At 31.9% G+C, this 20,065-nt stretch overlaps 1 protein-coding gene and 2 non-coding genes across 4 annotated transcripts; all 3 read right to left on the bottom strand.

Annotated features, from left to right (window-relative positions):
* Positions 1-114: 114 nt before the first annotated feature.
* Positions 115-19,763, bottom strand: LOC144837152 (prominin-1-A-like). Of its 2 annotated transcripts, none has more exons than XM_078692165.1 (24): positions 19,462-19,763; positions 18,524-18,576; positions 15,958-16,166; positions 15,409-15,529; positions 14,868-14,934; positions 12,147-12,224; positions 11,233-11,471; positions 10,791-10,877; positions 10,588-10,651; positions 10,337-10,413; positions 9,908-9,996; positions 9,522-9,674; positions 8,929-9,052; positions 5,866-5,960; positions 5,656-5,740; positions 5,172-5,315; positions 4,808-4,897; positions 4,335-4,418; positions 3,833-3,886; positions 3,547-3,627; positions 3,338-3,406; positions 3,086-3,175; positions 2,465-2,604; positions 115-1,423 (listed from the first exon to the last, which is right to left on the bottom strand). In XM_078692165.1, the coding sequence occupies exons 1-24, from the start codon at positions 19,625-19,627 to the stop codon at positions 1,198-1,200; spliced, it is 2,685 nt and encodes an 894-aa protein (XP_078548291.1). In that variant the 5' UTR covers positions 19,628-19,763; the 3' UTR covers positions 115-1,197. The 2 variants fall into 2 exon arrangements, with proteins under 2 accessions (XP_078548291.1, XP_078548292.1); XM_078692166.1 differs by having other exon boundaries at positions 8,929-8,977.
* Positions 12,840-12,912, bottom strand: Trnat-agu (transfer RNA threonine (anticodon AGU)). Its single transcript has one exon. It is a non-coding gene; the product is annotated as a tRNA-Thr (tRNA).
* Positions 14,038-14,110, bottom strand: Trnat-agu (transfer RNA threonine (anticodon AGU)). Its single transcript has one exon. It is a non-coding gene; the product is annotated as a tRNA-Thr (tRNA).
* Positions 19,764-20,065: the final 302 nt, after the last annotated feature.

Here is a 20,065-nt window from a genome sequence, read left to right as displayed (position 1 = left end):
ACAAAGAGTAATATTTGTATTGTTTATTAAACTACAAGTTTGATAAAATAATAGTTAAGTAATTATTAAATTCAAAACTCAGGTTGATAAAAATGAAATGCACTCTAACAATGATCAATTCTTGTGCTTTATTTGTGTACTGTTTAGAATTTCTGTTGTTACATTAATAACATAAATCAAATGGGAAAATATTAAAATTTCCCTTTACAAACATATAAACACCAATTTCTCTAAAGCTCTGTCTACACTATCAAACTAGTTTGACAAAAAAAGTTTGAGGTGCCCAAATATGGCAGTGATATACCCAAATATGTCCATATATGGGTACATCATTTTTTTTTGTCACATAAAGTTTTATAATGTAGACAAGGATTTATAGTAATATGTCCAGCACATAAATTCAAAACATGGTGAAAATTTATGGTAGTAGGCCTATGTATACACAGTATTCAAAGCATCAAGCTTTTTTGTATATATATGCACTAATGACTCGGCCTATAGAAACCTAAGATTTGATGAAATAGTTGTTGTACAGAGAAAGAGTAGTCCTAAAATACTTAAATGCAAGTTCTGTTATAGTTCTAACATAGTATTTATTCCACATGTGTACGACGGAACGCGACTTGGCCTAGGCTAAGTACAGAAACGTTTGTTGTAAGATCATGCCTCTGTCAGAGGGTCGAGTTGAGTAGCCTACAGGCTACCTGCGTCGAAAAAAGAGGACAACTTGGGCCTAGTTTAAATTCACTTTTAAACTAGTTTATTTAACTAAATCTACTATTCATATCTACATACCTTTAACAATGCTATTCCAAGATGTGTATTATTAGCCTATATGCCTTCAAAATACTACTTTTATTCAAGTTTTTGGCCTAAATCGTTTGATGATCGTTAATGTCAAATTTGCGGTAAACGTCACTGATTGCCTTGAACCAATGCAGTAATCTGATTGGTCAAATGTCTTCTAGTAGTGATTCGTTGTGAGTAGTCATTTTTGAATGAGGTGGAGTCAGCGCGGAAGCAACACGTTCACTCATGATTTAATTGGTGCGATTTGTGCGTATATGTAGAGGCCTAGCTATAGCACGTCATAATCGAAGACGGATTATTGTAAGTCAATTAATAACGTTTATTAAACACCAAATTCGAAATTCAAAGGACAAAACCTGTCCACTGACACTGACAGGCCTACATTACTTAGATTGAATATATAGGTGATGTGTTGTTTGTAGTTGAGCAGGTTGACACCACTCCCGAGTCCCAAGTTCCTTGGAAGTCATTCGGGTTGAAATTGGTGTAAGTTGGTTCAGTATCTGCGATATCCTCCTGAGAACCGATAACAGAGTTTGTCCAAGACCACGCATCGTTCGACAAGTAGGTATTACGCTTTGTCGTATCCCTACTCTGGTGATGGCTTTTCAAGCTGTAAACAAAATAAAAATAACTTACTTATTGATGAGCTGTAACAATGTGAGCATGTGGTGTATTTTTTTAGTGCAGTTTGACGACGGTAACAACAATCACGACAAAGGTGAGGATAATAATCATGATGACATGCTTATGGTGATTATGACAATGATGATAGCATCGTTCATCATCATTGATGCGATAAGATAATGATGATGATGATAACGATTATGATATTAACGACGATGTTCATGATAATGAGAATGATAATGATATTAATAACGATAAAATGATAATAAAGATCAATAGCGATAACGATTTTATGATGGTTATTTGTTGTGGAGATGGCATGAGGATGAAAGTTGAGAATTGTATGATACAAAGAACAAGTAGACATGTCTAAAGCTCTGTCTACACTATCAAACTTTATGTGACAAAAAAAATGTGATGTGCCCATATATGGACATGATGATGTAATATCACTACCATATTTGGGAATTTTACTACCATATTTGGGTACATCACACTTTTTTTATTCAAACTAGTTTGATAGTATAGACAGAGCTTAACAATGCACATTTCAAACAAAACACATGATGAGATATCACACACCATGGCCTACTTTTCAATCCATATATACAACAATATATAATAAGACACCATAACAGATTGCATTTTCTTACCATTGCATTAAATGCATCCAGATTATAAGATAATTGAAAAACAAAATTGTCTGTTTAGCATTTATTGTGCTATTACTCCTCATAATGGATAGAAAGAGGGGATGGGGCAGCGATACGACACACACGCCAGCAACGTTCCTGATGAATTCAGGGCCAGCAGAGAGAGGGGTTTGAGATGTGTTGCGAAACATTAACCAGACATGATTGTTGGGAACACATTTTTTTTGTCTTATTTTATAATTTAAGATAAAAGGATACTATCACATCTACCTCCTTCTAAAAATCAGTTCACAATTAATAGTTTTAATTTGTTTTTAGTTATGTTTTAAAATAATCATAATTCATCATTGTCTACAGTAACCATAGTTACGTACACTATATCTTCATTGTCATTATCAGAGGGCACCGCCGATGAGCTAGGTGATCTTTTCAGGTATTTCTCGAGTGAAAAACTTAATGTAATGATGGCAACTGACAGAAAACTTAAGGCAGCTATTGACAGCATAAATACATTCTGGAATAAAAGGAAAGAAATAAAATAAGCTCGGAGGTTGTGCTAAGTCTAACTGCAATAGTTAGTTTATATATAATGTCTACAACGAATCCAATCGGTTTTTAAATGTGTTGTTGGTTTTAGAAATGATGACTATTCTAATATGTAATCACTCGTTGTAAAAAAGTGCATCTCCTAACAGTTCAGTCCTTTGTAAAATGTGGGTTTGAAAAGTCTAAAATGATGTCCTCATTGGCTACACCCTCGAAATCTTTAACATTAAAAAAAAATAAAAGCTACTCTGGTGTAAACAATTTAGATATACTTATTAAATCGATTAAATAGTGAAATTCATTCCACTCTGACATGGAAGAAGTGGAAGTCCAGGGCCCGATCAGGCTCAGATATATCTACCCGAAAGTAAGTTAGTCCTCATAGGCATAGTAAATAGCTAAGCCTGAACAGGTTCATAGTTTCCAATTAATAAAGGCAGGTAACTTACCAATGCACCATGGCAATATTCACAAGGAGCTGATATGCTTGAATCGTACGCGACGCTGATTGATTTACAGTAACCGACGTCATTTTCCATCTAAAAGAAATCATGAGTTTAACTGATTCTGTAGCCATACACCAGTTGTGATTCACGATTTTGAATATGGGGAAAAGCCCCAGGATTAAAGGGTTTGCAGAATGGGGTTCTTTATTGCATGGAGGGGCTTTAAAAGGAACTATAAGATACGAACAAACCTACCTTGTTTCTTGTAAAGCTTGTATATTCATGTGCATATGACGTCACTCGGCTGGTGCACGCCCTTAAAGACTAACAATGAAAACATCAATATTAAGTAAAATATACAGGAATAAATCCTAAATAGCTATTGTATATTCTTATATAAGAAAAAGTACGGAACTTACAAAAATGATCCTAATAAATGTATAGTACGGCAACATCAAACTTACCTTTCTGAACGTCGGAGTTGCATCGTTTACTATGTATTTTAGGAGGACATCTAAGTTTTCATACAGCGTTACTGTTGAGTCCTTAAAAAGATAAGACGGTTACCAACATAATGTGACAATCCTTATTGTTATTAGTTGGGTATACGTACGGGTCGTTATGATAGAAGGTTACACCTTTCTCTCTGATAAAAGTCCGAGTAAAAAGCCTTGAGAAAGTATCATCTCTACCATACATGCATAGAAGATTGGACGACTATATATATCGTGTTATAATTGTCATTCTTACCCCAATAATATCGACATTCACTTCTAGTTGTTCAATCTCTTGTATTAATCCTTCCTAAAATATTACACAAAAAGAACGAATGAAAAAATATATATTGAGAGATAAATGACTTTTGTCTGCAATATTAAAACTTACTTACATACTGAATGTAGTAAAGTATATTTAAGAGCCTATTGTATATTATATTACTATTTATGGTATTTTTTTCAGAAACGTTTTAAATAAATAGAATTCGTAAGATGAATGACATACTGATGATGTCATTCGTTATATGTTGGATGTTGGATTATTTCTACAGGGTATTATATTATAATAATCTATGCTATGTAAAAAGTTGTTGTACTCGGTTTATTAACATATTTTAAGAAAAAACATTTTAAAAATGTTTTTTCTTTTACTCTCTAGAAAATAAAATGTTTAAAAAAATTAGAAAAATTATTTAAATTGTATAATAATCTTATATAAAGAATTTAGACCTTACTCAAGTTTTGGTTTTGCTTACCGTCATGAGGAGAACGGGTTGTACGTGATGGCGGTCTAAATCATCCAATCTGGTTGCCGTAGACCTTAATTCTCTGGCTAAATTCTGTAAAAGAAGTGTGTTTAATGAAATGATAATAATTATTAATTTTACGTTTATTAGAAAGGTTTTGAACAATATTTTATTTCGAAGCTATCGTGACATTTCCAATAAATGTAATTGGTTGTTGTGCAGATAGTTTAGAATACTCCTTACAGCCTTCAGTCGAGCTCTTAATATGATGTAGCGTATGATACATAATAAGGGAATACACAATATCAAAAAGTCAGGCAAAACGTCTTGAATGAATGAATAAAGTACTGTAACTTGTGCGTTCAATAATCAATATCAATAACTTCTGTGACCTCATACAAAGGGGCTATTGTGTATCAATGTGGTGGTGGTGTTGATGTGTGAGTGAGAGGAAGGGAAGGGCGGGGACACACAATACTTACTGTATTTCCAGCGGCATCTAGTATATCTGCATCTATTTTCAATGCACTAATGTAGTCCTTCAGCGGTAACGAATGCAACTCTGTTGCCACCTAAATAAAGAATTTTAGTTACAAATGTTTAAACATAATATGAAATTTGTTTCCAACTAGAGATAACGGTTAAAAACTTAATTAAAAACGCATCAACAATTTTTTTTAAATGTTAAAAAGTCTTCCTAATAATAATGAAGTGGATTGAAATTGAAAGTATTGCAATGGTAAAAATAAAAATTCGATAAACATGTAGGTATGGGCCTTGTTGAATATTTCTTATTGATTCCACTAATTGATACATCTAAAAGCTGAAACTTAAAAGACCACAAACCTCCTGGACAAAAGACATGAGTCCTAAGACCGATGGACGTCCCTCTGGCAATTCATCAGGAAGAAACACGTTTGCATCTGTCCTTACGATCTCATCAACTGCTCTTTGAACAGCGTTCTCAATTATTCTCGTCTCTTTAAAATACTACATACACAAGTAAAATAATACATTTTGCATTCCATCAACTCCAATATTTTTTTTCTTTCAATTATTTTGAACACCTAACTAGATGACTTGCAATAGTAAGTTAGAATCTATATAGTGACAGCTGCAGAATCGAGTAAAATTGAAATTAAATATTGTTTAACATATTTCTTGAATCACGATATCTTAATAACATTTATAAATTATATTCATGTAAAAGTGTAAACCTACATATTTTTTTCTCCTTCTTCAAAAAATATTAAGAAAACTGGTAACTTTTGTATCAATAATTATATTACCTAAAATGGTACCTACTTATTTCTCCAATGATAAGACATACCTTCAATGTATTTATATCCGGATAAAGATCATGGGTAATTTTCAAATTCATTGCTGTAAAAATATCTTGATTCAAATCACATGCTCTGTGTAAACAGAATTTTGAGTAAACACGTTTTAAAATTTATGAACCAGAAAGTTATATTATTATTGGACACGATGCTGGAATGTTGTTTCTATACATATTTATATTCGATTATGTTTTACTAACTGAATAATAGATTTAGCCGTTGACGCATTGTTAAACTGCAGTATCTCTTTCATTGGTGTTATTCCATTTTTCCAATACTCGGGATTATCGAATACCTGAGAAAGATAAAGACACAAAAGATGGATCAGCAATAGATTATTAAAAGTATAGACGAATTTCTTGATGATTTTGCGTTCCTGATTCAATCAATGTCTTATCAATAACGGCCTAAGCCAGTCTGCTTATATAAAGTTACGAGTTATCGTATCTCAACAAATTGATCTATTATTATTATTATTCAGAACAAGAAGAACTACAAGATGTGTGCGTTCATACGTAGTTTCATGTGTACACAATACACCACTTGGCCTACCGGACTCTCGCTACCACCTCTCTGATAAGATTTATTGGAAGTAAGAAATCTCCCTCCTTGATATCAATGATTACATTTTCTGAGCATGCGACGTCGTACGCGTCACGCAAGTGAGTTGACCAATCACATGCGACGTCGTGATTGGTGCGGTTTAGAGTGCAAACTAAAGCTTTTGCGGTTGCAATTATTATGCGCTTACAATTAGATCCATTGAGTATGAGAAAAAAAGCAATATGAACACGCAAGAATAAGACATTTAAGACCAACTTTTTTCCAGTTTGTTATTGTCAGTTGAAGGAAAAGTTTTCGTGTAAATGAACACTATCAATATACATTTTATGCATTTAATACGTTCAGAAAGGACAAGATATGTCGTTTATCATTATACATTTTATGCAACAGACAAAGTTCTTGTTTCTGCCTCAAAATAAAATATTTATTGCACTAGTACTTTCGACCATAGGTCATCATCAGGTACTGATAGAATATTGGTAAAAGACGAATACATACACTATAGAGAAAGGGTACATAGAAAACAAAGGAGTCTTTTGTGGGCGTAACAATGAACAAGCAAATAACAAATAATTGACAAACAAAAGGTATTGCATAATAATAACATTTTATGCATTTACCATGTGCACTAAGGACAAGATGTCGTTTACAATCAATAATATAACTAGACATGAAACTCGTCACTTTGACGAGTTAGTTATCCGCACCACGACAAACGCCACGTGCACGTCATACGTTGGAATATTGCACACAGATAAAGATTATGGCATTATGACAAGAACTGAAGAATATGACATGCTGTTAGTGCTGAATTTTGTGTCATATAGTATATACATGCAAACAGTATAAGCTGTATAATTACATACAGTGTAGAATAGGTGAAATTACGGGACCCGCCATTTATTCCAATTTTTAACATGGCGACGGTATCAAAATGAAACACTTAGATAGCAATTTCAGAAGGAAATTATCTCAGGAACAACATATTAACGTGTAGAAGAAATTTGAATACGTAAAATATAGATGCGCACCCTTTTAAATGTGATGAACTATTACGCAAAATATGAAAATACGACTTTTTTTATTCAACTGGCCATATGATGACATCACAACATCCGATTGGCAAAATGTTTACATGAATTCGTATCTACAATCCAATAGCTTCCAGAAAACGTTTTAATCGTGATTATCACATTTTATTCTTACGAGCTATTACAGATTAAAATTTACTGTAAAGATGAAATTAATGACCCACGTAATTAAAATTTTTAGGCATGATGACGTCATAAAAATTAAAATATTTTTATCTCATGCTAAAGAAAGTTGATTGACCTACACAATATATAAATGTAGGAGAAAAAGGAATACAGATAAGCGCGATGCGCTCCATTGAATGTGATGAGCAATAACGAAAGAGACAAAAATCCTATATTTTACATTCGTGTGGCCATACGATGACGTCACAATGTTTTTTTAGCCTTATTGATGCATGATCCGATATCTACAACTCATCAACTTCTAGATTTTGTAATAAAAATAAACGGTTAACGGTTTACTTTAGAAACTATGACTGTTTAAAAAAAGACATAATTTTGACGATTTTTTAAGCTTTTTCATAAAAAACGCGCACGAATTGTCTAATTCAACGTGTTCGTATGGCGTTATTTAAACTGGAAAAGGTCTAAATTGTTTTCAAAATCACTGGGAAAGGCTTGAAAAATATAATTCAAGAGAAAAAAATATGTTTTTAACGCTATGTGCGCACCGCGCGCATAAAAAATTGCGCGCCCGTGGGAATTTTTGACATGCTCAAAATGACAAGAAACGCGTAAAAAGTTGATTAGAAATTAATTTTGCGCATTTTGAAATTTTAAATGCGCGTGCGCGCGTAACTTCTTGTCAAACATGCCATTTTTAATCCGTAGAAAGTTTGCCCCTGATATGACTTAAATTTTGTCAAAGTGTCAATACTAAATGACTTTTGGTTTTTAATCTATGATCAATCATTGAAATTCATAAAATTGCGCATAAGTCACGTTGCGCAACTATGACGTCATTCAAAAATAGGAGGTGCACAACTTCACGTAAATGCCCATATGTTGTCAAAGTTATGAAATGTTATGTTTACACATTTTAGAGGAACACGACTCACAAAAAGGAAGGAAGGAAAGAAGAATAATACAGAAAAAAAATATTGATCTCATACAATTACAAGGAGTTATCCGCTTGGTATACCAAGCGGATAACTAATAATTGATATGGATAATGTTTGGGAAGACTGGATTAATGGTAGTGGTTTGGTTTCTTTTTTAAGTAACAGTAACTCAAGTGGATTCTAGTATTGGCTTCTGTGGTCATTGACAATAATCCGAACAGGATGCCAAGTAATTCCAAACCATAACTGAATAGTTATTATAGCTATTATTATAGTGTATAAACAAATTAGAAACAATAATTCTATAGACTTTTGTCCTAGACATCATTTATGTTAGAAGGTCAGTTTTGTCGTATACTCTATCTGTTCTTTAATAACAGTATAAATAGAGCGAAATAATGTAAAATTTAGAGAGGGTACGCTACTTACGAAGATACAGATAACTCGAGGTTTGTAACGTCACCAATATATCGATTATTCATGAAAATCAATAGCACTGGTCTGTTGGTATACTAATCTATTAAGAAAACCTCATCGAACTAACCTTATCGAATATAGTTGAATCAGAAAACGGCTCACAAATATTGCTTACACTTGCCGAAACAAAAAACAGCAAAGATAAAGAAATGAAGAAAAGAACAGAAAAGAATACTGTACAGACACCAGTCCTGAAAAGTGGAGTATATATATATATATATATTAACATTGTAAGTATATATATATATATTAACATTGTAAGTATATATATATATATTAACAGTGTAAGTATATATATATATATTAACATTGTAAGTATATATATATATATTAACATTGTAAGTATATATATATATATTAACATTGTAAGTATATATATATATATTAACATTGTAAGCATTATTATTACAATTGTAATCATTTTCATTTGTAAATGTGTAGGCCTAACTAGTCTCGCCCTCTTACTACTTAAAACCTACAAAGAGATCTGCTTCAGTTTAATTTCAAAATCCTGTTTTTGTAAAATTAGAATATTATTTGAAAATTATTCGTTGATATGTCAAAGAATTTGGCAATAATTAGGATTAGCGTATAACGTGGTGAAGAAAAGCATATTTTAATTTCCAAGCATTGTATAATCATCTCTATTTAGATACTTACGCAACTATGAATTTGCTACCTCTATCCGACGACTTACTGCGCATGCTCGGTATTGACGTTGAATTGTAACCCTTTGCGCCAAGACATACTCCGCTACATCCTAAAACCACCAAGGTGACGACGCATATGAAAATAATTACTGTAACAACCACTCTAAAAACCGAATTTAATAAAGAAATGGTAAGATTTGTATATTACTTGCAATCTGACAATCTATAAAATGATTGCATTATTAATAGTAGCGTGTAAAAATAATAAATAGAAAATTATTGTTTTGCTATTGCAGTATTACTATATATTATTACACAGATATTAAAACATATGAGGATAGTAAATAATGATGATATGTAATTCAGAATGGTAATTGTGATATGTTGATAGCTTACCTTAGTTTGTTATACATCTCCGCCTGCGGAGACGCATCATCTACTTTGTTCACATATGCCTCCGTGAACGTATTAAGTTTACTACGCGCCTGAAATAAAAAAAACACTTATATAACATTTATGGAAAATGATAACAGAATATTTGGTGTTCAAAATACCCACGCGCGTACAAAACCCGTAAATTCAATGAACGCCATGTCACAATGTGTTTCTTTTGTTCATCACCAATAACACTACTATCAAGTTGGTCTCGCACCTTCATGATGAACGCCTCGACTTTTGTACGCGGTACGTGTGCGTCGATTTTGTCACTTCCGTGACGTCACTGACAATAAACACAACAATTTAGAGATGAGACAGTAATATATAACTTCTCATCTGTGATGAAACACTGTTTCTCATTAGATACAAATAAATACAATAACTTACATTTATAATCACATGGGATAGCTCCGATTCCGTTTTATTTATTATCTCATTCCAATTGTCAATCTCTAACATCATCGCTAAATATAAAAATAAATGCACGGTAGTTAAATAAATATATTTGTACAATTCATTTCTTTACATTCGTCATGCGAAAAAAATCCATTTGTTTGTATTTAAAACTTAATTGACGATGTTTAATGGACAGTAACACATAGCAGTGACGAATTATAAAGTACATATATGCCTATTACCTTTTCTCTCCTCTTTTGTTTTATTATTGACGATAACTTCCATCTCGGACAACATTCGCGCTTCCTTTAATAGATATAAAAAGTAGTACAAATTAGGACTACAATTCAACTATTTTTAAACAAATATTTACATGACATACACTTATAGCTTTTTGTCCGATTGACTATGATAAGTTTCAAATTTGACTGAGTGGTTAACTTACCGCGTTTGTAAGCCGTGTGACCAAATCTAACGTTTCGTCGGGGACCAGCATTCCAACCAAAATCCCGAAAACAGTTACATCCGGTACCTATATCAATATAATAATTTATAATGTGTATATATCATAGGGTGCTGTATATAATAAACATATAGGTCTACGGTAACTATTTAAAAAAACAATTAGGTTGGAAAATGCATAATTAAAGCTACCTTCACACTTAGCATACATTTAGAGCGGTTGCGTACGTCTTAGGCCTATACACGGAATCCGGAATTAATTAGTGTGAACGAATCATACTAAATATTACACCCATTTCGCAAAGATTTTTTATCCGACCATCGGAGAACAGTCTGGCCTCAGTGTGAACGTATTTACTGCATTGTTAAATTAAACTAAAAGTAAAGTACAAATAGTATGAATAAAATAGGCCTATACTACTTACACCCGTTTCAGTATCTATTGGCACTGACAGTTCTCTGCCATCTGGTATATGCATGCACACTTCGACGTTTTCTTCAATGTGTATCACCTCATACACGCACTCTCTCTTTAACCGTTGTAAATCGAGCGTTAAGGTTCCTAGTTCGGTGCGCAAGTTGTTGACAACTCGTACAACGTCCTGTATATCCGTGCCTATCCTCACAACCAACATGTCAACACCGGTCAAAGCCTGGAATATTGCTGTCAAATTTAAAACATAATAATTAATAATAATTATAATGAAGAGGTGGGGATACAAAAGTTTGGAACCCACACCTGATCGCATCCATCCAAAAGTCAGCAGATACGATACTGCATGCTATTTACTGTCGCTATTGGTTTACTGCTTAAAATGTAGGGGCTATTCAAACACATGATTAGTCGCATGTATTCTTAACTGTAAGTGATAGATGGATACTATGCTATAAGAATGTCTGTATCCTTATAATAATTTGCCACTGTTACAAAATAGCAATTCAATAATTACAAAATATTAGGCATAGGCTTTAATACATAGCTTCACTATTTTCGATTTACTGAACTAAGAAAGAGCTATGACCTCAATTCAAACAATATAGTCGACCTCTTATAGACTAAATTTCATGACCGGTACACATTATTTCCTATATTTTGTTAGGATTAATTAATACAATACATTGCCTGTGACAAAAGGGGTGGGTGTACCTCTTTAAACTAGTTTTCTCGTTCACAATAACACTAAGACAAGGCAACGTATTGTAATAGAAACATTTTCAGTTTCATAACGTTTAAACTTTTGAACTCAATTGGATATACGGCGGCCGGAAACTGTTTTTAAAGACATTTTCTGATATATCCATTAAGAAATGTCATTTTCCACAATACAACTGTACATACTTGTGTTTAACTCTTTAACAACGTTCACTTCGAAATCTAAGTCAGCTGACACAGGTTGCGTCACTTGACTTCCAATATCTAATAAAAAAATAATTGAAATAATCAAATATCAGAATAAAATACGATACAATAATAATATTAATAAGCATAATAAATAAACAAATGAGAATTGTCATTTCTCTTCAAGTGTTTTAACCATAGACGGCATTGTATTGATTTACATATTTATTTTTAGTTTCTCATTATTTTGAAGAATCTCTTAAATCAAAGATAAGAGGAGATATATTAGAAAAAAAAACAAATCAAAAGAAACAAAAACAGCAATTTCGGTTTTAGGGACAACTTTTTATGAAATGAAATGTAACATTAATATAATTAATTTAATTGTAATCTTCATTAATATTAATTATGATGTAATTATAATGAAGATTATGATATATTGAAATGGAAATAATAGATGAGTAAATCTCACAAAAGATATAAATAAGTGAAGAGAATTCAACCAACCAATTCAAACAAATTAATTTCAATAATACCTCAACAATCGGCAATTGAAACGGAATACAATATGACATTTACAAAAACAATTTATTAAGCAGTAGATTAAAAAACAAACAAAAAACAATATTTCATAAAATGTGGAACACCGCTTTGCATATAAAAAAAATCGTATAAGATGATAACTAAAATGAAAGGCACTGCCCGGATTTGAACCGGGGATCTCCTGTTTACTAGACAGGCGCTTTAACCGCTAAGCCACAGCGCCACCTGATAAGACCAAAAATAATATGCATTGTAAACCCCTATACAACAGATATACAAAAGCTTAAATATAAGTCACTATTGTTAATTCAAGCGGAAAGGTAAAGTTTTGTAGCAAGCATAACAGTTTTGTAGTGATTCAAATAGTTACTGTTTAAATAATATTAGTCAAGAAACATGAGTATAATCATAGTAAAGAAGTGCTAAAACAATTTAAACATATTAATAGATGGCTGTGACGTAACAGGTGTTTTGTATTATCAATCGAAGCCATATGTTTGGATATCGATCAGTTCCAGTACACGTCAGCATTGATTGACGCGCATATGTATACGTCATAATCTGTCAGCAAAGTAACAATGCTTTATTTATTTTCTAAAATGCTAGCAATAACAAATTAAGTACCTATTTAGGATGCACCAATGAGGTGAAACTAAGTGGAAATATATTTCCCCATTTATTTTATATCATGATTATGCAACTTATTAAAAAGTATTGTCATTGATTGTTTAAGTTTTATAACTTAACAGAAAAATACACTAAAATAATAGTAACGAATACTGTAATCAAGAACACAACAATTCCAACACAAAAACCATTTACGTGGCAAACGTAACGTACCCGAGAATGTCAGTCATCAAAATATACGCGAGTGACTCGCGTTTTACGGTTTGGTTCGCCTTTTACGGTTTAGATATAGATTTATAGATTTTTTATATTAGTCTGAAATTATCATTTCAAACATGGTTAGGTAAAGGTTTATGGTTAGGTCGACATTTGTGTGCTGATATTTGTCAAAATTAAAGATTACGGTTAGATATAACAGCAATGACTGTCGTACTTAAATCAACAAAAGCGAGACTTGAAAAGAAAGAAATGTTCCGGTCTGTTGGACATTAGAACAATACTCAGTTCGCACTTTGGAAGAATGGTCTTGTTTGTACATAAAATGTATGAAGATATAAAGATTGGCACTGTCATATTATAAAAATGGTTAGGCACTGACCGGATTTGAACCGGGGATCTCCTGTTTACTAGAATATACTTACAGTAAAGCAATTTAGAATTTAAAGAATTTAAAGAATTCTTTTTAAAGCAATTATAAGAAATAGCTGCGTTAAAAAAAAAGAGGCACTGCCCGGATTTGAACCGGGGATCTCCTGTTTACTAGACAGGCGCTTTAACCGCTAAGCCACAGCGCCAAGCTATTGACATCTGTATAATTAAGCAATTGGACTAATTCTAAAATAGAAAGAAAATGTTTAACTTATAATACAATCCTAAAAAACAAATTCCCCAATAAATATTATTTTTCTTTCCTTACTAATATTATATTTAATCGTGGGGTCCAAGCAACTCAGAAAGATAGCCACGATAAAGCAAAGACAAATCATAATTATTTTGTGAAAATATTAATTTCAACGATTACAAATAATGCATACAATAATGAAACAGGGTCCCGTTTTTATTTAGATTTTAATGAGGAAAAAATATATGAAAATATAGTCAGCGCTGAAGATCAGCCGTTTACACTCCAGCGATTAAAATGAATTATTTCACGTAAAAAATGTGCTTTTCACAGTAAAGATACATTGTTCCTAAAAACATGAACAATGAAGATTAATTTTAAAAAGACTTCGAATAGGCCATTTCGCAGTTTTAATCAAGTTAATCACTTCCATAGAAAAATGCTTTCACTTATAAAAAGACAAAATACTAAACGGTTCAATGCAACTACAAACCCAGTCAATTTGACTATTTTTTGCCTTAAATTACCGTTTTTCTGGTACATAATTGTCTTTTCTATCCAATTTTTGGTCAAACTACTATGTGACATTACAATGACATATTCAACAAAAAAACTTTTAAAATTATTTCTAGGGAACAATATATAGTACAAGTATAGAATTCTACTGTATACTAACAGACAAAAATAAAAGTAGTCAAGATTATGCTTACCGTCGAGGGAGTTTTTCGTCAATTCAAACACAGTCTGACGATTTTCAAAACCTAACTCTTTAGTTGCCTAAAATAGAACAAACGAAATAATTAAAGGAACACATAATATAATGGTGTTGATAATGTTTCATAATCATTATGACGACAGTGATTATGATGCTTGCAATTACAGTTGTTTTGTGACGATAATAATGTTTATATTTTCGTAACAATAAATAAATTATATTTCATTTCACGTTTTAATTTTAAACATTCTTCGTCAACCCATGGAGAAATAAGTACCATGATTGATAATGATTTAACGGTATGGTATAAATATGGGCCTATTGATGATTCCATGCAATGAATGAAACACCGTAATACTACTATGATCCAATTGTTTTACAGTACTTTTATTTTATGTCATCATCGTAATGATGTACTAAATTTGATTACTCTTCGGTTAAAGTGTTGTTCAGGCCTTTATAAAATAGTGTGTTTAATTTCTTTATACAGTATTAGTACAGTAGGCTAATTACCAATATTACATACGTCGCCTTACCAAAAATAAGTTGTCTGTAAATAGAGTGACGTCATGATGTGTATTCTTCGCTGATTGGTCAATGTTGTCCCAACAAGCTCCTAAACGATGGCTTGATATTACCATCATTAATGCCGATGCTCTATAATTTTAACATAAGTGTCTCTTGTTAATTCAACCACTTAACCTACATAATCTGATAGGTTTGTTTAGAACAATTAAAATATGACCGCAGTATATGTCTTTATTTTTGTTAACAAAACAAAAAAAGTTTGTATAGATTTTTTCACAATATTTATGAAATAGAATATATTAGGCCCTATAGCCTGGTTGCAGTACACATTTTGCGTGAAAAAAGTCAAGGAAACATTTTATTTTCTGATAGAGTATACCATATACAATGTCAGAAAATCCCCATCCCAGGGTTTTGTGGCAAATTTTTTCGTACGTACGCGTCGTGACGTTTCCTCCCAAACCCATGGGGTTTTTTAAAATCACTTTATTTTCTGTTATCTTAATTATTATTTATATGTTTTGAAATGAAATAATAATTGAAATCACGACGCTTACAATGTCATTAACGTGAAGATAAACAGACTGAAACCAATCATGATAGCATTCTTGTCGCTTAACGTTGCTACATGCTGCTCGCTCCTGCTTCCTCCACATTTCCCAAATAGACGACAGCAGCAGTAAATAAACGCTACCGTCGGGATGACAACAGCTAGTATGATACTAAAGCTGGAAAAGATTATTATGGGCTGCTCAAAGGCGACGACCTATAAGAAGAAGGACATTAACATAATTAATGAGTTTAAAATATGTTATTCATCTTTATGCAGGATTTATGATTAGAGGAAGTCACCATATTTCGTCTAGCCTGGTTCTAGTAGTAGGCCTAGATTAGTTATAGTAGCCTAATAAGCTATTAATAACTGAATGTTTTAGATATTCTTTCATTCACTTAAATAAAGATGACAATACATATGCGTGTGAACTTAAAGGTAGTTGCCTCCCAACAATAGCCCCTAAATTTAATACAACGAACAATTTAATTTTCTTATGCATTTACATTTGTAACGAAAAAGTGAACACTTTACAGTTTGTTTTGGACACTTCCATTTTAATGAACACTTGACCAACACGTTTTTGTGGTCAGTGAGCACCATTGGTCAAAGTGTTTTGTTAAAAGTCAAAGACAACAGATGTAGATAAAATTAAATGTTAGCATTATCCTCCTGAATATAGCAATTCAAAACAATAAGTAGGCTTATTGATAATATATATATAATTAGAATACCTACAACCAACACTTATTCTTTTATTGTTAACTTTATATATTAATTTTTTAGGCCAAAAACTTAGAACATGATGTGTGTTCGTAATTTCACCAATGCTACACTGTATATAGATATACAGTATACTGTACATAATGTGATATGACATATAATAGGCACAACTAAGCACTATAAGCGTAGGATGGCATACATCAACATTTTCCGATCGTATGGTAACATACGTGCATGTTTAACAAATATTAATGTCAATAAATTTATATAAATGATCACCTATAATTCGTCAAAGTGACGAATTAAATTCTAGTTTTCTTTTAATTTTATATATTTGTTTATTTATTTATTTTCTTTTATTATTATATATATATTTTTTTATTCATTTTCTTTCACTTATCTTTGTAAATGTGAACATGATCTCTTCAAAAAGAAATTAATACATAGGCCATTATACCTATTTAGTTATATCAATTGGCTTGCTGCTTTCTCACAAAAAAAAGTTCACCTTTATATCCATGAGTAATCCAATAAAAGTAATAAATGTTATTTTAAAAGGAAACGATACAAACAATATTTGAAATCAATGCTTCTTATATTAGTTCCTTATTTCTTGTCTTACAATGGTCTAACTTATGATCACGTCAACAACGTGTTATGCCTATGGACCTTGGAATGACAATGTCAACACGAGGACAAGACCTTATACGCGTAGGCTGCCGAATAAAACAATACACCATTCAATTAATATAAAGTACAAATTACTGTATAACTATTTATAATTTTTGCATACCATATTTGTTACATTGTGTGATTTCTTTATTGTTAATTGTCATCATTGTTAACGCACTTATATGTATTGTCATTGTTCGCAAGAGTGAGATTCACTTTTCTCTCATTTGAATCAACTATGTTCTAAAGCTTTCTTCCCACTAGAATGCAAGGACGTAAGCGCTACGCAAGCCAGTTCATGACCAATGACAGTTTGGATAATCAATCGATTGTGATTGGTCAACTCAGGGAGTTAACAATTCTTTGGTGAAATTACCTGAGTTGCGCTTTACGTCCGTGCGTTGCGTGGGAACCAAACTTGTAGAAGATTTGCATATATTAACTTTTTGTGTATAAATATATTTCATTTTTTATATTTTATTTTTTAGTTTTTTTTATCTTCATTGTTTAGTTAACGAACTTATACATTTCCATTAGTTCGGTAGTAAACATTTCAATTTAAACCAACAAAGGTAAGATTAATTTTTAGAAATCATGGATTAACTAAAAGCTTTACATAAAGAGCGTATAACCGCTTTGAGAGTACACCTGAAAGCCAATATATGCGGATATGACTCCTTGAACTTTTTTTCATATTCAAAATAAAAACTGATTTAGGCCTACTACTGTTCGTGATAATAAAGAAATCAAAATAAAGAAATACATATATTAAAGAGGCAGTTAATTTAAGAATTATTCTAGATTTAGGATTAAAATGTATTTCTCAAATTAGATGTAATAATTTTTATAAGTGGTTCTTTACGAATGTAACGAAATATGAAATTTTTCTGCTTACAAGTAATATCCATATTTGTTATTTTATATTTGTAACATTTTATCCATAAAAACCACTGACATTTTTCACTTATAAAAAGCCAATCCTATATATTTCACCATCATTTTAAAATGTTTTTATTTTAGTAAAAGGTTACTTTCAATAAAAGTAGAAATCTTCATATTGATAGGTAGGCCTATATTAAAAAATGCTACAATAACGACATATAATCTCAACTTAATAAATTATGCAATTTGCATAGAGAAGATATATCAAGTATATATTAGTTGTTAACTGTTACCTTTTCAACAATTCTGTCTGATGACTCTCTCTGAAGTTCAAATGGTATCAAATCTAACAAAATCAAAGAGACTAATACTATTAAATAACAATGACACAACATTTATATTATGCATCAAAGATCTAGATGCTTTAAATGTAATTTATTATAGTGTCATTGTTTCCACTCGATACTACGGTTTAGTTCCATTGTTTGTTTTCTCTCTTTCTGAATACTGTTTGTCTTGTTCCCTGCTTTCATTTTTATGAGAAAAATAAATTGAATGAAAATTTAAAAAATGTAATTCCTTTAAAATAAAATCACAAGAAACTTTAAAATTTATAATTTTCTAAATCTTTAACGAGGGAGTAAGAAATATATCCAATTGTTCTTTTTTCTTCCTCTGAGCTAAAACTCGCATGGAATAATTGTAGTGTGATTCCCGAGGGATTGATTGCATTAAGCGATTCGATTTTCCTGTCTAAGAAACGGGAAGGAAAATCCAGTGGGCATACAGCAGTTGGGATGTACTACAATGCTGGCACTTTTGCCATGAAAATAAGAACAAAAGCTGTTCTTTTATACGCTTATTAATTCATGTGGGAATTGTATCTAATTCAACGCAGTTCAACCGTAGTTTCTCTGGGCTAATTCAGCTTTTGTTAAAAAAAAAAAGTACAATTATTTTTATGATTAATGTACAATCAGGGAAGAATGAAATTACAAATTGATGCCAGGTTTGTGAGTTTTCCATGTAATTTTACGGTACTCTTCCCTGGTACAATATACAAAATGAAAGGATGCAAAATGTATAAAATAGTGTTCAGACGACTTTATATCTGGAGGTCGAGAATATTGTATTTAATTGATTAATTATCTTAGGCATATTCATATCTATATATAATATCTATTGTAGTGTAATTAAATGTTGTTATCAAAAAGAAAGCTGAACAACTTACCCAATGGGACGTTTTCGTCTTTTACAATAAGGCGGGAAAATAATGCGACGGCATCCGACAAAGGAGATGCAAACCAGTTGTTGTCTGCAACATTTGATTCATAACTTCCACCATTTTCACTAAACATAAAGCTAATATTCCCATCGTTCAATTGTAATTTCGCCATCCTCGCGGTTTTAGATGGGCGCAAAACTGCCGAAAAAACACTCAATATACCTATATTCTAATGCAATTACGAATAGCCAATGCACTTTATACGCGTGTGAAAGTCAGATTCATGTAATTATACGAATTGCCGATATAGAGTTGAATGGATCAGACCATCTACCATGTACAAAGGCTTGTTGTTGTGTGTAGCCTATACTAAATTCGTACGTCTTTTCTGCCGATCGCGTAATTTGCAGTGGATATACACCGTCGTTGGTAGAGCGTCACATTACCATAGTGTGCCTGTTATGGAAGAAACTAACTACCAACTCTCAGTTTAGCTCACTTCCGACTCAAAAGACATATACGACAGCAGTGGATTAATATTATTGCTGTAGTCTACAAGGTCAGTAAATGGCATAATCCATAGGATGGTACATGAGCTTTAATTGTCGTA

Source organism: Antedon bifida, chromosome 3 (genome assembly GCF_963402885.1).
Source record: "Antedon bifida chromosome 3, ecAntBifi1.1, whole genome shotgun sequence".
In the NCBI taxonomy this organism is placed as follows: Eukaryota; Metazoa; Echinodermata; class Crinoidea; order Comatulida; family Antedonidae; genus Antedon; species Antedon bifida.
The sequence above is the reverse complement of the archived record's forward strand: the minus strand, read 5'-3'. Positions and strand labels throughout refer to the sequence as shown.

Excerpts from the sequence above, each read along its gene's own strand:
- LOC144837152 (XM_078692165.1), bottom strand. The coding sequence starts at position 19,627 with ATGGCGAAATTACAATTGAACGATGGGAATATTAGCTTTATGTTTAGT. Across the intron at positions 15,530-15,957 it reads ATCTTCACGTTAATGACATT|AGCATCGGCATTAATGATGG; the intron begins GTAAGCGTCGTG and ends TTAAAATTATAG. Across the intron at positions 5,741-5,865 it reads ACGGCTAAATCTATTATTCA|AGCATGTGATTTGAATCAAG; the intron begins GTTAGTAAAACA and ends CTGTTTACACAG.